This window comes from Scyliorhinus canicula, chromosome 3 (assembly GCF_902713615.1).
Source record: "Scyliorhinus canicula chromosome 3, sScyCan1.1, whole genome shotgun sequence".
Taxonomy (NCBI): Eukaryota; Metazoa; Chordata; class Chondrichthyes; order Carcharhiniformes; family Scyliorhinidae; genus Scyliorhinus; species Scyliorhinus canicula.
In genome coordinates this window covers 157,954,162-157,970,143 of record NC_052148.1, presented here as the reverse complement: position 1 = coordinate 157,970,143, position 15,982 = coordinate 157,954,162, and the positions used below count along the sequence as shown (strand labels likewise).

The window sequence follows — 15,982 nt, the reverse complement described above, 5'->3', positions numbered from 1 at the left end:
TAGGAGGCCTTGAATCTCCCTTAGTATGAGGCATCTGACTTTCTGCCTCCTAAACCCCAAACTCTGCAAGATCAGCAGATCCATTCAATCCATCAAGGATTTAATCTGCTGTGGTTAACCCTCCTCTGGTCAAATCCCTCCTTGATCAACCCCAAAGCCTGATCGACTTCCCACAATTGCAACAACCGTACCTCCTCCTGCCGCTATCAGTGACCACCACCCAACCCGTCAGACATGCTGAGCCTCGAGGCAAGGAACCAATCCGTAATATATATATTTTTTAGGGTCTTCCGACACATCAAATATCGCCACCTCCGGACTCGGCACCACCCCACACCCAGAACCTTGGATATAACATCCGAGAAAATCCTTAATATTGTAGATCCATTGAAACTCCGCGGAGGGAATCCATACTTGCAGGACACGCCAGTAAAGATTCTGCCCATAGTTTTTACTAAAGGTCCCATTATTGGTATTTCAGGAGAGTGCTGTTCTGAAATTCTGACTTTGCAAACTCCCATGACGAAGGTAATATTTCCCCTGAATCAGAAGTTATTTCCCCATCTCTTTGTCTCCTAATATGAAGGCATTACTTACAAAATAAATAAAAGAAAATTACTGCAGATGCTGGAATCTGAAACGAAACAGAAAATGCTGGAAAATCTCAGCAAGTCTGGCAGCATCTGTAGGGAGAGAAAAGAGCTAACGTTTCGAGTCCGATGACTCTTTGTCAAAGCACTTACAAAATAAATTAAGGTTTTCATTGCATTTTCACCCAAATAAACCAGACCTTGCCTCATGACCTCACTCACCATACTTTTAATCTACTCTGATTTAGCTTTGGGCATTGTAGAAATAGAAATCCTGCAGTGCAGAAGGAGGCCATTTGGCTCATCAAGTCTGCACTGACCTTCTGAAAGAACACCCTACCTACGCCCACGCCCCCAATCAATCCCCATAACCCCACCTAACCTGCATATCTTTCGACACTAAGTGGCAATTTAGCATGGCCAATCCATCTAACCTGCACATCTTTGGAGGAAACTGGAGCACCCAAAGGAAACCCACTCAGACACGGCAAACTCCATGCAGACGGTCACCCAAGTCCGGAATTGAACCCGATTACCTGACGCTGTGAGGGAGCATTGCTAACCGCTGGGCCACCATGCTTCCTTTATGTCCACTAGCATTCAAACGCAAATACTTGTTGGTCGAATGTTTCCAGACTTTGGTTTAGTTACCACATATTATTAGAAAGATAACTGGAAAACACTGCCAAGAGTTCTATGGTCACAGCAATTCACTTAGATTCCGAGCAAATTCATTCTAACTGGACTTCATACGATAGGAGATGTTAACTTTGATTGTAGGACAGAACAACATTTTGTATTCATGCATCTGGAGTTGTATTTTAGCTGACTGTATCTCCACCTTCTCTTTTTGCAGTGGTGGAATTTCAATTAAACCTGCATCAGGTATGGATGCAATGAGAGCTGATATGGGCGGGGCAGCAACAATCTGTTCTGCCATCATCACTGCAGCATCTTTGAAACTTCCCCTTAACATTATAGGTAAAACATTGGGATATGATTTTCCTGTAAGGCTGAAAACTTGGAGGTGTTTTCAAAATGAGGATCTAGCATTTGTAGTTTGCTCAAGTTACGGAATTTAGAGTTTCAGAACATTGAACCCTTTCGATACTGAATGCATTTAAAATATGGGAGCATAATCTGTACCTACACAATTTATATTCCATCTGAGAGTGTGTGTAGAATAACATGGTTTATATCCTGGGAATGAATTGTATTTTTTTGCTGCGTGTATTTTTCTGTTTGTATTTTGTTTTGTTCTCAAAGGATTAAAACCTACATCACTAGAAGGCAATTTTGGAAATCCCTATGTAATAAAATGAGTTTATCCAAAAACATCAATGTTCTTTTCAAAATATTTACCTCAACTGTTTTAATCTTTCAGTCTTGAAATGGTCTTGTTCAATCCATCATTCATTAACTGAATAGCCTAGCAAGGGAAGAAGAAAGATTTCAAGTTCTTTGCTCCCCTGCCTCCCAACAAACAAATAGTAGCTATGCGCACTCACCACGTCCCAGAAAGCCCATCTATAAACAATTCTTTTTTTTCTTGAGCAATTTAACGTGGCCAATCCACCTACCCTGCACATCTTTGGGTTGTGGGGGTGAGACCCAAGCAGGCACTGGGAGAATGTGCACAATCCACAAGGACAGTGACCCGGAGCCGGGATCGAACCTGGGTCCTCAGCACCATGAAGCAGCAGTTCTAACCACTGCGCCACCGTGCCGCCCAATATAAACTATTCTCACTGCACTGAAGAGTGTTTTCACATCTGATCAATGGTGTATATTGTCTCTAAATTGTGAAAGAACAATAAGTATCAGGTACTGAGCCAAAGGTTCTATTTTGCTAAATAGGGGTTTGCTTTTAATTTTTACCACCACCGTAGGGATGCCAGGGTATAAAAAATGCGTGCTTAGGTTTGATGGAAAAGCTTACCTAATGGCTAATATCTTTAAGGTCTGGCTCCTTTGTGTGAGAATATGCTGAATGGCAGAGCAAATAAACCTGGTGATGTGGTCAAGGCAAAGAATGGGAAAACGATACAGGTAAACCCATGTTTTATTGTTGAAATGTACTCATCGGTGTCATCAGTTTAGTGTGATTTCATCTTTTCTAATCTCTTGTGCAGAAACATATCAAATGATCTTCTGGATATCCATGTGGATAACATTCATAGATATGCCGATATGCACCATGTTAGTGACTCAAAAATCTCAGACAGGACATATCTTTGAAAAGTCCGTGCTGACTCTCTGATTAGTTCATACTGGACTGAGTGCTCAGTTTCCCTGTCTCGTGGTGGGTGTGAAGAGAAGGAGGGGGGTGGGAATTGGGTGGTGGGGCCTGAAGATCAGTTGTGAAGGTGAAATTATTCTGAGACTGAAGTGGGGGGGGGGGGTGGAGGGTGGATAGAACGGTAACTGAACGAGCAAGGAGAAAGGTTATCATGTGGGACATGGAGTACAAGGCTGATCGAGCAGACAAAGAAATAGGAGAGGAAGCCTACATGAACAGGTTACTCGGCAATTGCTTACAATAATCTTTGTGATTACCGATTGTGGAGATGAAGTTTCATGAAAAGGATTTAGTCATTGGGTCATGTGCAAGGATATGATGGATAGCTCAATGTGGGTGGAATATTTAATTAGAATTTTTAACTTCATTTTAATAATAATTGCTAAGACTTAGTTAAAAACTCTAATAATACTTCTACAAGAATGTTTGCTTGCTAAGGCACAAGATTTATCTACAGTGGCATTTGATGGTCAGAGCTTTCAAACAGCATATTTTGAATATTATTGTGTTAGGAGATAACTTTTGTTTTGGGGATGTAGGCGACACTGGCAAAGCAAATATTTATTGGCCGTTCCTGGCTGCCTTAAGTTGATCAAGTAACCCACTTTATAAGGATGGCATTTTCTGTTCTTTGAAGCACCTGGGTGAATCATCAGTATTTAAAAAAAATAAATTTAGAGTACCTAATTCAATTTTTCCAATTAAGGGGCAATTTAGCGTGGCCAATCCACCTAGCCTGCCCATCTTTGGGTTGTGGGGGTGAAACCCACGCAAACACGGGGAGAATGTACAAACTCCACACGGACAGTGACCCAGAGACGGGATCAAACCTGGGTCCTTGGCGCCGTGAGGCAGCAGGGCTAACCCACTGTGCCACCATGCTGCCCATCATCAGTATTTTTATGTGAACAGCTTTCATGCTTGTGCATATAAATGGCCAGATTTATTGTTTTGCGTTTCACAGATTACCACAGTGGGAGTTAAGATTACAAATGCTGAGCTGCTGAAGCAATACCGTCATAATACTTTTAATTTAAAAAAAGTTACATTTTTTTTCCAATTAAGGAGCAATTTAGTGTAGCCAATCCACTTACCCTGGACATCTTTGGGTTGTTGGGCTGAGACCCATGCAGACACTGGGCGAATATGCAAACTCCATACGGACAGTAACCCGGGGCCGGGATCAAACCCGGGTTCTCAGCACCATGAGGTAGAAATGCTAACCACTGCACCACCATACCCCCCTCAAATAGGACTAACAATCTTTACTGTAGTGTGACACTTAATATTGAAAAAACCAATCACAATGCCACCTACGAGCGTAATAGGTACTGGAAGTAATTATGAACAATATTATAATGCATTTTGTCATAGGCTAATATCTAATTTGTTAACCACAAGCAACATGTGGCTAATTGGAAATCCAGATGTAACTCATCACATTTCTGATCAGTAAATATGTAAGAGAGCATGGTATTAACCACCATTGTTGGACATGTGATATCAATACTTTTGTGCATGTGTATGATGAATGCACTAACCTTTTTGTACAATGTTGGTAAAATAGTGAGATGAATAGCAGAGTGCAAGTGCATTTTGATAGTTGTCAGTGTCATACTTGCTTGGTTGCCGAATGGTCCTGTCCTGGAAGTTAAGTTAATATACACACACATGAAGTACATTTATCAGTATTGAGTTTCACTATGAAAGTTAGTTGGGTTTCCTCCGAACGCTCCAGTTTCCACCCACAAGTCCCAAACGACGTGCTGTTAGGTAATTTGGACATTCTGAATACTTCCTCCGTGTACCGGTGCCGGAATGTGGGGACTAGAGGATTTTCACAGTAACTTCATTACAGTGGTAATGTCAGCTTAATTGTGACAATAAAGATTACTTTTAATTGTGTTCATGGTTTCAAACTGATTATTTGTGAAACCATCAGAATAAACTGACTTGAACCAGATCTTAAGTGTTTGTGCCACCGTTGTTTTACATTTTGGGATTTTAGTTGTGGATCTTATTTGTGATGTTTTCTTGAATTCTCTTATATTTTTAAGGTGGATAACACCGATGCTGAGGGTCGGTTGATACTAGCTGATGCCCTGTGCTATGCACACAGCTTTAACCCCAAAGCAATTGTAAATGCTGCAACGTTAACAGGTACTGTAATGCTGACTTTCTTTGATGCTGCACAAGATCAATAAGTGCATGAGAAAACAACAGTGATTTGCACACCTTAAGAACGAGAGGGCTGAAAACTTTCCAACTACAACTGCTGCACTTTGCCAGTTTGACATTGGAACCCCTGTACTTAACAACTTTAGGATAAAAATATGAATTCAGAATTTAAAAAAAATAATTCTTCGGCTATGGGTGTTGCTGGCAAGTTCTGCATTTATTGCCCATACCCTATTTCGCCTGAGAAGGTGGTGGTGAGCTGCCTTGAACTCCAGCAATCTATGTGATATTCTTGTCGCAGTCACTATTTGATGCAACTGTGTGGATTGCACGGCCACTTCAGAGGGCAGTTGAGTCAATCATATTTGTGTGGGACTGCAGTCATATGTAAGCCAGCCAAGGTGGGCTAAGACAACTGGCTTGTAATGCAGAACAAGACCAGTAGCGTGGGTTCAATTCCCATTCCAGCCTCCCCGAACAGGCGCCGGAATGTGGCGACTAGGGACTTTTCACAGTAACTTAATTGAAGCCGACTTGTGACAATAAGCTATTATTATTACAATGAATCATTTGTGATTTTGCAACAATCCAATGACATCATGGTCCATTACTGAAACCAGTTCTTTTTATTTCCAGATTTTTAAAAGCTAAATTCAAATTCTCAATCTGCCATGGTGAAATTTGAATTTTGAACTCTGGACTATTAGTTATGACCTCTGGCTATTCCAGTAACACAATCATTACCCTATGTAATATGTACAATTGTGATCGCAGGAGTGCCGTTGCATATGTTGTGCAAGATTTTGGTAGCTAAACATCAGTTCTTTTTAAAAGTTGAGCTCCAGTGATTTCATTTGAACTATTTTTACAGGTGCTATGGATGTCGCTCTGGGATCAGCAGCTACTGGGGTTTTCACCAACTCCGACTGGTTGTGGGGGCACCTCAGACAAGTAAGAATCCTCTATGCTATGTTTTATGCCAAACATTATGCAACACCATTTTCATTCAAAACACTTTTGAAAAATTGAGTGTTGAAGACTATTATTACGACCATAACTACACTCACCAAGAAAGCCAGGCTCGAAGGATTTCTGAGTCAGAGATAGAGCTCAAGTACTGTTTTCCATCCTAATTAGCCACGGTAGCCTTCGGGGCTGGTTTAGCACACTGGGCTAAATAGCTGGCTTTTAAAGCAGACCCAGGCAGGCCACTAACGTGGGTCCCGTACTAGCCTCCCCGAACAGGCGCCGGAATGTAGCGACTAGGGGCTTTTCACAGTAACTTCATTTGAAGCGTACTTGTGACAATAAGTGATTTTCATTTTCATTTAATTTCACATATATTTTTAGAAAGAACAATCAGCCAACAGTATTGTGTGAATCTGTGAAATAAGCCACCAGTTTCTATAATTGCCTGAACAGTACAATCATATTTAAGTGAATATGTGTAGGTTGACATCCTTTTTTAAAACTAATGCATACTGTTAGTAGTCAGCCTCTATTTTTCACCACACAAATGGATATTTTACTTACTGGTACCTGGGCACAAGGGATCAAGCAGGCAATGTGGCCTGTGTTGCGAAGATACATAGGAGTTTAGGATATGCCCATCCTTTGTGCAGATACTGATGGAATTTTAATGTGGTGACCACTCACACCTGGTGGTTCACTTTTGTACTTGGCATGTAGGTTGAACTTCGCTTTTGAAAGGATTTTTCAAGGCTTCAAAGGTCACTTAAATGCCAACGTCTGCAGTACTGATTTAGTTGCAAATAAGGGACATAGATTTATGAATGCAGAAATTTAAAATCAAATGTTTCAGTATACTATAGGGCCATAACATTGTAATGAGAAAGGACCATTTTTACATCCAGTCCCATCGTCCATTCAAGTCCTTTAACAACATGATTCTTTTTTAAAAAGTCTATTTTAGAGATAATTTAGAGCATTCAGATTTTAAATCATTATGTACTCTTTGGCACTTTTGTTATTAACACTGCATGTCTAATTAGCTTGAAAAGTAGCGTGAAATTAGTTTGAATTTGGGTGAATTCTTTCCTCACCATTTTCTGTTTTACAGTCTAACATTAGGAATATGGATACAAGGATTTTCACTGAGAATTTAGGTTTATTTAATATCCTTTTTAGTTTGGGATTGTGGAGTTGATAATCTTGTATATTTTTAAGCATTTTTTCCAATTAAGGGATAATTTAATGTGGCCAGTCCACCTGCCCTGCACATCTTTGGGTTGTGGGGGTGCGACCCACACGGACACGGGGAGAATGTGCAAACGCCACACGGACAATGGCCCTGCGCTCGGTTCGAACCCGGGAATTCGCCGTTGTGAGGCAGCAGTGCTAACCACTGTGCCGTCCCTGTGCATTTTTAATAATAACTGATGCTGAGATGTGCTGTTCTTGTTTAGGCTAGTGTTGTGACTGGAGATAGAGTGTGGAGGATGCCACTTTTTCAACATTATACCAGACAGGTCACAGAATCACAACTTGCTGATCTGAACAACATTGGCAAATACAGGTGAGTACAATATCATGCCTGTAATCCAAAGCAATTCTCACTTTGTTTATTTTGTATTACTTTTTGGCATTAAAAATACAGTATAAGAAACTGGAAGAACAGGAGGAGGTCATTCAACCCCTCGGGTTTGTTCCATTATTCATGGGGATCATAGCTAATCCATATCTCAACTCCATCCATCCACCTTGCAGCGTATCCCTTAATACTCTTGGCTTTTTTTTATTTTGTGAAAATGGCTTTATTCAACAGAACATAGTGGTAATCTCATACCTGTGGTTTACCTTTAGTTCATAGGTCTGATCATTCTGTTGATTTGGTCTTCTCTGTTACCAGCATCACCACCCTCTACAAAGTGTGTTGTCTTTTTGTTCATGCCACGACATGGCAAGGATAACTTAAAAGAGTCACAAGACATTGTTGACCATTTTAAAGTTCTCGCCTTCTGTGTAGAATTTCAATGCAAATTATACCATATTTTCCAAGCTGTTTTTCAATCAATGCATTCTCAGTCAGAGCAATGTGCTGATGTTTGATCTTGCCAAAGATCAAGAGATCAATTCAAGGACATATTTTAGATTTGGATATCCCCATGGAATGTATGACTCTGTGACACGATTGAAGCCTTATTCAGTTTTACAAACTCTCCATTGAAGACCTGATGCAGTCACAGGGGCTGAAGCACTTTATGAACTTTCGGGCTAACACTATTAATGCCCCTGATATGGATCACAAAAGCTAGCCTGGGTTCCGCAGGAACATACTCATTATTAGCTTTGTGTGCCATTCTTGCAAGGTGGGTCTCACATCTGTGCATTAGCTTGTATTCCTTGTGGTAACTCAGCCCACTTGTAGACTAGCTTTCTCTTCACTCTATTTATCTTTTCTACCAACAAACACTTGTCACGTTTGGCCTTCATCACTGCAATGGCTGGCACTTTTTCAAAAGGCTTCCTTGCTTTTGTGTCTGCCATTATCGCCATGGCCAAGAGGGAGTGAGGAGGGGAAAAAGCTATTAATCTTGGATTTTAAAAGAATTCCACACGCCTACCATCTTTTGGGTGAAGGAATGTTTTGTAACTTCTCTCCTGGCTCTTTTAAGTTGTCCTAGACTCATCTCCCAGCAGGAAAGGTTTTTCTCTGGCTACCCTAGTGATGGCTTTAAAAGCTCAGGTACCTCAATCACCCTTAACCTCCCGTATTCCAAGGAACACAAACCTGATTTTTGAATCTTTCACCTAATCTACCATTCTACCTTTCTTTTGTGCATCTCACAAAAAAGCTTTTGACACTGAGCAGAATGGGCCTTTACCACTTACTAGAGAAAATCGGCTGTTCGCTTAGCTGTCGTAGTCTCGTGCGTCCTTCCATGCTAAGATGCCCGGTACCATTTAGTTCAACGGTTTTGAGATCAAGAACAGGGTGAAACAGGGCTGCGCCTTAGCTCCTACTTTGTGTGGTATCTTCTCTGTTCTACTGACCTATGTTTTCTTGCTGACAAGGGAGGAGAGAACCTCCACGCATGATCAGATGGGAAACTCCTCAATCTATCAAGACAAAACGTCAAGACAAAAAAAGTGCGGCCTGTCTTGATCAGAGAACTGCCCTGCCGCCTGCCGATGATGCCACACTAGTTGCCTAGACAGAGAACTAGCTCATCGATTTTCAGTCTCATGCCTGTGTCATGTTCTCCGTCACCGTCAGTGTCAAGAAATCTGAGGTTATGAGACAGTTATTGTCTGTGAATTGACCACTGGAAACAGTCAGCAAATTCATCTACCTTGGATCTAGGGTGGCAGACAATCTGTTTCTTGACGAAGACTACAGCGCACACATTGGAAAGACAGCTACCAATATTGGCCAACTAACAAAACAGGCATGTAAAAACAACAGGCTGACCGTCAGGACCCAAACTTTTATATATAAAGTCTCAATCATCAGCACATTGCTATATGGCAATGAAGCCTGGTAAACCTACACCGGCCAAGTTAAAAGGGCTCAATAACTCTGATCTCCCACATCTTGGCATCACAAAAGCAAAGTCATCAGTGAACTAGTCTTTTCTAGAGCGTGTATGATGAGTATACTAACATATGCCAAGCAAAGAGGGCTTCCCTGGCTTGAACATATGCACTGAAAGGAAGATGGTTGAATCCCCACGGTTATACTATACAAGGGCATCAGAGCTCTGATTCAAGGATGCTGTCAAAAGAGATTGAAAACTCTCCACATCATTGATGACAAGTGAGAACCTCAAATGGACAATGAAGATAAATGGTGACACCAGTTGTGGGTAGGACTTTGCCACCACAACAACATGCGTTTTAAGAAGCTCTAAAGCAGACACTATACCTGCAAACAAAGGCATCATCATTGGTCACCCTGTACCCTAGGCAAGGAACAGCTTCATGTGCTGCACTCGTGGTAGACAATACCGTACCAGAATTGGCTTGTTCAACCATCAAAAGAAGTGCGGCAGATGATCTTATTTGACCTCACCAAATTCTAAGGCTGCATTCCCATAATCTTTTGCAGATGGAAGGATACCAACCAACCATCCAATTCTTGGAGTCCTGATAACATTCTGCTGAGTCTGTGATGGCCTTCATCCAAGGCTGATATGTCCTTTTAAAAGTGCAGTACTCCAATTTAGATGTGGTCTAACCAGATCTTTGTAAATCTGAAACAAAATATCCGCTCTTTTATGTTCTAGCTCTCTAGTAATAGAGGATAAGAAGCCTCCTTCTGATTACCATTTACCACCCTCCCTCAGCTGAGGATGGCATAGGCACAGAATGGTGCCCTTGGGGGTACTTCGTGATGGGGATTTGAATGTCCATCACCAAGAGTGGCTGGGTCATCCCACTACTGTCCAAACTGACCAATTACTGAAGGACATATCTGCCAGATGGGGCCTGTAGCAGTTGGTGAAAGTCTCAACGAGAGGGAAAATCTACTCAACCTTGTCCTCAACTAGCAACCTATCACAGATGCATCCGTCCATGAGAGTACTGGTCGGAGTGACCACCACAAGTCCCCTCTTCGCACCGATACCCGACATCATGTGGTGTGACACTACCATCATGTTAAATAGGATAGATTCAGAAACAAATGAGCAACTCAAAACTAGGCATCCATGTGGCTCAATGATTCATTAGCCGAAGCAGAATCATATTCAAGCACAACGTACAACCTCATGACTTTGCGTGTATCCCTCACCATCTACCATTACAATCAAGCCAAGGAATCAACCCTGGTTCGAAGAAGAATGCAGCACAGCATGCGTGGATCAGCACCAGACGTACCTAAATGGGAGGTGTCAACCTGGCGAAACTACATCACAGGTCTATTTGCTGGACAGCTAAAGCAGCATGCAGACAATAGTTAAGTGATTCCACAATCCGTGTAATCAGATCTAATCTCCTCAGTCCTATCACATTCAGTCATGAATAGTGGACAATTAAAAAAATAACCAAAGAAGGCGGCTGCACAACTATCTTCGTACTCGAAGGTGGAGCCCAGCACATCAGTGCAAAAAATAAGATTGAAGCCTTTGCAACCATCTTCAGAACAGTGCTGAGTGGATGATCCATCAGTCCATAACATTGCAGATGCCAGTCTTCAGCCAATTCAATTTACTCCACAAGAAACGTTGAACTCCACAAGAAACGTTGAACTCCACAAGAAACGTTGAAGGTACTGGATACTGCAAAGCTATGGGCTCTGGTTTTGTGCCCCGGAACTAGCCATGTCCCTGGTCAACCTGTTCCAGTAATGCTACATCACTGACATCTATCTGACAATGTAGAAAATTGCCCTAGCATTTCATGTTCACGAAACCAGGACAAATGCAGTCCACCCAATTATCACCCCATCAACCTCCTTTACATGTTTTTTATTGAGTTTTCATATTTTATATCCAACAAATTGCAAATTATTAGAAAAAAACACGCAAAAATTAACATGTATATTTACAGGCAAGCATCTTCATAATAACAACTGTGGCCACCCCCTTTAACCGGCATACATATTTTACATTCCCCAATATGGCCGAGGCACATGTTTATAGGCATTTATTTACAATTTGGTTTTGGGCCTTAGCTTGCCATCAGACTGTTGCTTGCGGCTTTGTCCTTCCTTTTTTTTTGGAATAATTTTTATTCACGTTTTCAACAACAAATTTTATCACAACAGAGAAAAACAGTAACCCCTCCCCTCCAATCCAAAAACAATAAATTAACAAGAAAAAGAAATAAGCATAAAACCATGAGAACAAACCCCCATAACGAACCCGTAGCCCCCCCCGGCTACCTTCCCCCGATTCCCGTCCATTTTCCCCTGATTCTTGGCCACCCGGCTATTCTTCCTCTTGTTCGTTGGCCACAAACAGGTCCCGGAACAATTGCATGAATGGCTCCCACGTTCTGTGGAAGCCGTCATCTGACCCTCGGATGGCGAATTTGATTTTCTCCATTTGGAGAGATTCCGAGAGGTCGGACAGCCAGTCTGCAGCTCTGGGTGGTGCTGCTGACTGCCAGCCAAACAGGATTCTACGGCGGGCGATCAGGAAGGCAAGGGCGTCTGCCCTCCTCCCCAGGAATAGATCTGGCTGGTCTGAAACCCCGAAGACCGCCAGTATCGGGCATGGCTCCACCCTCACCCCCACCACTTTGGACATAGCCTCGAAGAAGGCTGTCCAGTACTCCACAAGTCTGGGGCAAGACCAGAACATGTGGGCGTGGTTGGCCGGGCCTCTTTGGCACCGTTCGCATCTGTCCTCCACCTCCGGGAAGAACCTGCTCATACGGTTTCTTGTTAAGTGTGCTCTATGTACCACTTTTAGTTGCGTCAGGCTGAGCCTTGCGCACGTGGAGGTGGAGTTGACTCTATGCAGTGCTTCGCTCCAGAGTCCCCACCCTATCTCAATCCCCAGGTCATCCTCCCATTTCTTTCTTGTTGCGTCCAGTACGGTGTGGGCCCTTTCTACCAGTCGGTCAGACATGTCGCTACAGTTCCCTTTATCTAGGATACTTGCGTCCAGTAGGTCTTCCAGTATTGTCTGTCGTGGCGGTTGTGGGTACGTCCTTGTCTCCTTTCGTAAGAAGTTTTTGAGCTGCAGATACTGTAGCTCGTTCCCCCTGGCTAGCCGAAATGTCTCTGTCAGTTCGTCCAATGTTGCGATCCTGCCGTCCGTGTATAGGTCCCTGACTGTCAGTGTCCCTCAGTCCTGCCTCCACCTTTTGAAGGTGACGTCAGTCAGTGCTGGTGTGAACCTATGGTTGTTGCAGATGGGAGCCTTGTCCGACATTTTGGTCAGGCCAAATTGCTGCCGCAGTTGTTTCCAGGATTGGAGGGTGGCTGTCACCACTGGGCTGCTGGAGTGTTTTTTGGGTGGGGATGGGAGTGCTGCCATGGCGAGGGCCCGGAGGGAGGTCCCAATGCAGGAGGCCTCCTCCGCCCGCACCCACTCGGCCTCTGGCTCCTGGATCCATCCCCTTACTCGCTCGGCTGTTGCCGCACAGTGGTAGAATTGTAGGTTTGGGAGGGCTAGCCCCCCCCCCCCCGGAATTTGTTTTTTGTAGGACCTTCTTTGGGATCCTAGCATTTTTACCCCCCCCCCCCCCCCCCCCCAATACGAACGCCATGATTAGTTTGTCCAGCGCTTTGAAAAAGGCCTTGGGGATGTAGATCGGAATGGATCTAAACAGGAAGAGGAACCTGGGCAGTACGTTCATTTTGATCGTCTGGACTCTCCCCGCGAGGGAGAGTGGGAGTGTGTTCCATCTTTGCAGGTTCTTTTTTACTTCCTCCGTCAGACTGGTGAGGTTCCATTTGTGGATCTCTTTCCAGTCATTTGCTATTTGGATCCCCAGGTAGCGGAATTTGTGTTGGGTTTGTTTGAACGGCAGTCCCGTTAATGCTGCCCCCACCCCTTGCGGGTGTACTGGGAAGATCTCGCTTTTGCTCATGTTGAGTTTGTAGCCCGAGAAGGCGGCAAACTCTTTCAGGAGCGCAATGATTCCGTCCATGCTGCTCTGTGGGTCCGAGATGTAGAGGAGCAGGTCATCTGCATAGAGTGAGACTCTGTGCTCTCTGCCTCCCCTTCGGATCCCCTCCAATTTTTTGCTGCCCTGAGCGCAATTGCTAGCGCGAACAGCAGCGGGGACAGTGGGCATCCTTGTCTGGTGCCCCTGTGCAGCTGGAAGTATTGGGAGTTGGTATTGTTGGTCCGTACGCTCGCCACGGGAGCCTTTCGATCATCCTTAAAATTATTAAAGGTGTCGTCGACAGTGATGCCAACAGTGGCGGTGGCATCATTGCTGTCTATTGATACTCAGCGTTGTGGGTTTCTGTTGTGTGTCTTCATATGACTGAACAGGCCAATTCTTGATTCTCAGATCTTTGTGTTTGTGGAGCAGGACATCCTATGAGGTAATGGGTTCCATAGATCTATCCTTCTGTGCTCCTGCTCTGCCTTATAATTAAGATTCACTTGAGGAAGGAGCTGTGCTCCGAAAGCTAGTGTTTGAAACAAACATGTTGGACTTGTTGTAAGACTTCTTACTGTTATACTTAAGGAATTGGGACTCAAAGCATGCTGTAGTTTGATGGACAAGTTGTCACCATTCTGAATGATTAGTAGCAAACTCCTGTCATTAAGGTTGATGCCACTGTCCTGCAAGGCTTGCTTCAAAAACTCTTTGGGAAAGTGTCTTTGGGGTGTTTTCTTTGCCCTCCTCAGAACATAGGCCATTTGAGGGTTGAGAAAGCAAGACCTGGCATTGTGTCTAGGATATTGAAATTCATTTTTCAAGAGTTTTGTCTGAATTATTGTGAACCTGGCTTCAAGAAGGGCATGAATGTTTACCCTCCGATCCTCCCATTGAGTCCGGACTTTAGGTGAAGATATTGATGGGATTTCTCCAGTGCTCCTAGGTGTGGTTAATATGCAGTCCAGGTCTCAGTACATGAGAATGATGATGACAACTACTCTGTACACTTGAACTTTTGTTGACTTGCGGTGATCTTTGTTGTCAAACAATCCTTGCCGTAGTTTGCAGAATGCTGAACTGGTGCAGTGGATATGGTGATAGATCTCCTCATCAGTGGTGGCCTTTTGAGAGAGGTGACTGCCAAAGTATGTAAAGCACACCTGCACAGCAATAACCTGCTCACTGATGCTCAGTTTGGTTTCCACCAGGGTCACATGGCTCCTGACCTCATTGCAACCTTGGTCCAAAAATAGACAAAAGATTTGAACTTGAGATGAAGTGAGAGTGACTGCCCCTGACATCAAGAAAATATTTGGTCTAGTGGATCAAGGAGCCAAGCAAAATTGAATTCAGTGGGGATGAGGTGGAAAGCTCTCCATTGGTTGGAGTCATACTGAACACAAAGGAATATGGTTCTGGTTGTTGGAGGCTAGTCACCTCAGTCCCAGGACATGATTGCATGATTTCCTCAGCTCGTGTTCATCAATTACACCATCAAAAGTTCAGAAGTGGGATGCTTGTACAATATTTAGCACCATTCGCAACTCCTCAGATGCTGAAGCAGCCCGTCTCCATATGTAGCAAGACCTGGACAACATTCTGGTTTAGCAAGTAACATTTGTCACACAAGCAAGGACGACATACAAGAGAGAATCTAGCCATTTTCCCTTGCCATTCAATGGGATTACCATCACTGAATACCCCACCAATAACATCCTGGGGGTTACCATTGACCAGAAACTGAACGGAAGGAGCCATATAAATACTGTAAATAAAAGGGCAGGTTAAAGGCTGAAACTTCTGCAGCAAGTAACTCAACTTCCTGTCTCACCAAAGACTGTCCAGCATCTGCAGGGCACAATCAGAAGTGCGATGGAATACTCGCCTGGATGAGTGCAGCTCCTTGTAACACTTGAAGTTCCATAGGATCCTGCTTGATTCATGCCCCATCCATCATCTTAACTATTCACTCCCTCTACCACTGTTGCACAGTGGCATTAGTGTGTAGCATACACAAGATGCACTGCAGCCACTTGTAAGGCATTCTTTGGGAGAACCTTCTAAGCCTGTGACTTCCACCATCTAGAAGGACAGAAGCAGCAGGTGCAGGGGAACACCACGACCTGCAACCTCCCCTTAGCCATTCACCGTCCTAACTGGGAACTATATCATCGTTCTCCCACTACACTCGGTCAAAAATCTGGAACACCCTAACAGCACTGCGGGTGTACTTGCACAATATGGACTGCAGTGGTTCAAGAAAATGGCTCACCGCTACCTTCTCAATTAGGATTGGGTAACAAATGATGGGCTTGCCAGCGCCGCTCATATCCCACAGAAGAATAAAAAAATTTAGTTCTGTTTTTGTTAGAAATAAAAGTAATGTGAA

The 15,982-nt window shown here is 43.5% G+C and overlaps 1 protein-coding gene and 1 pseudogene across 2 annotated transcripts in view; one reads left to right on the top strand and one right to left on the bottom strand.

The window, feature by feature from the left end:
• Positions 1-15,982, top strand: part of lap3 (leucine aminopeptidase 3) — a 59,091-nt gene that overhangs the window by 28,530 nt on the left and 14,579 nt on the right. For both annotated transcript variants that reach the window (XM_038791558.1, XM_038791559.1), the window contains exons 8-12: positions 1,447-1,571; positions 2,551-2,639; positions 4,947-5,049; positions 5,939-6,018; positions 7,494-7,603. In XM_038791558.1, the coding sequence (XP_038647486.1) occupies positions 1,447-1,571; positions 2,551-2,639; positions 4,947-5,049; positions 5,939-6,018; positions 7,494-7,603 (507 nt within the window). The remainder of the gene's footprint in view (positions 1-1,446; positions 1,572-2,550; positions 2,640-4,946; positions 5,050-5,938; positions 6,019-7,493; positions 7,604-15,982) is intronic.
• On the bottom strand, positions 7,880-8,520 carry LOC119963050 (annotated as a pseudogene).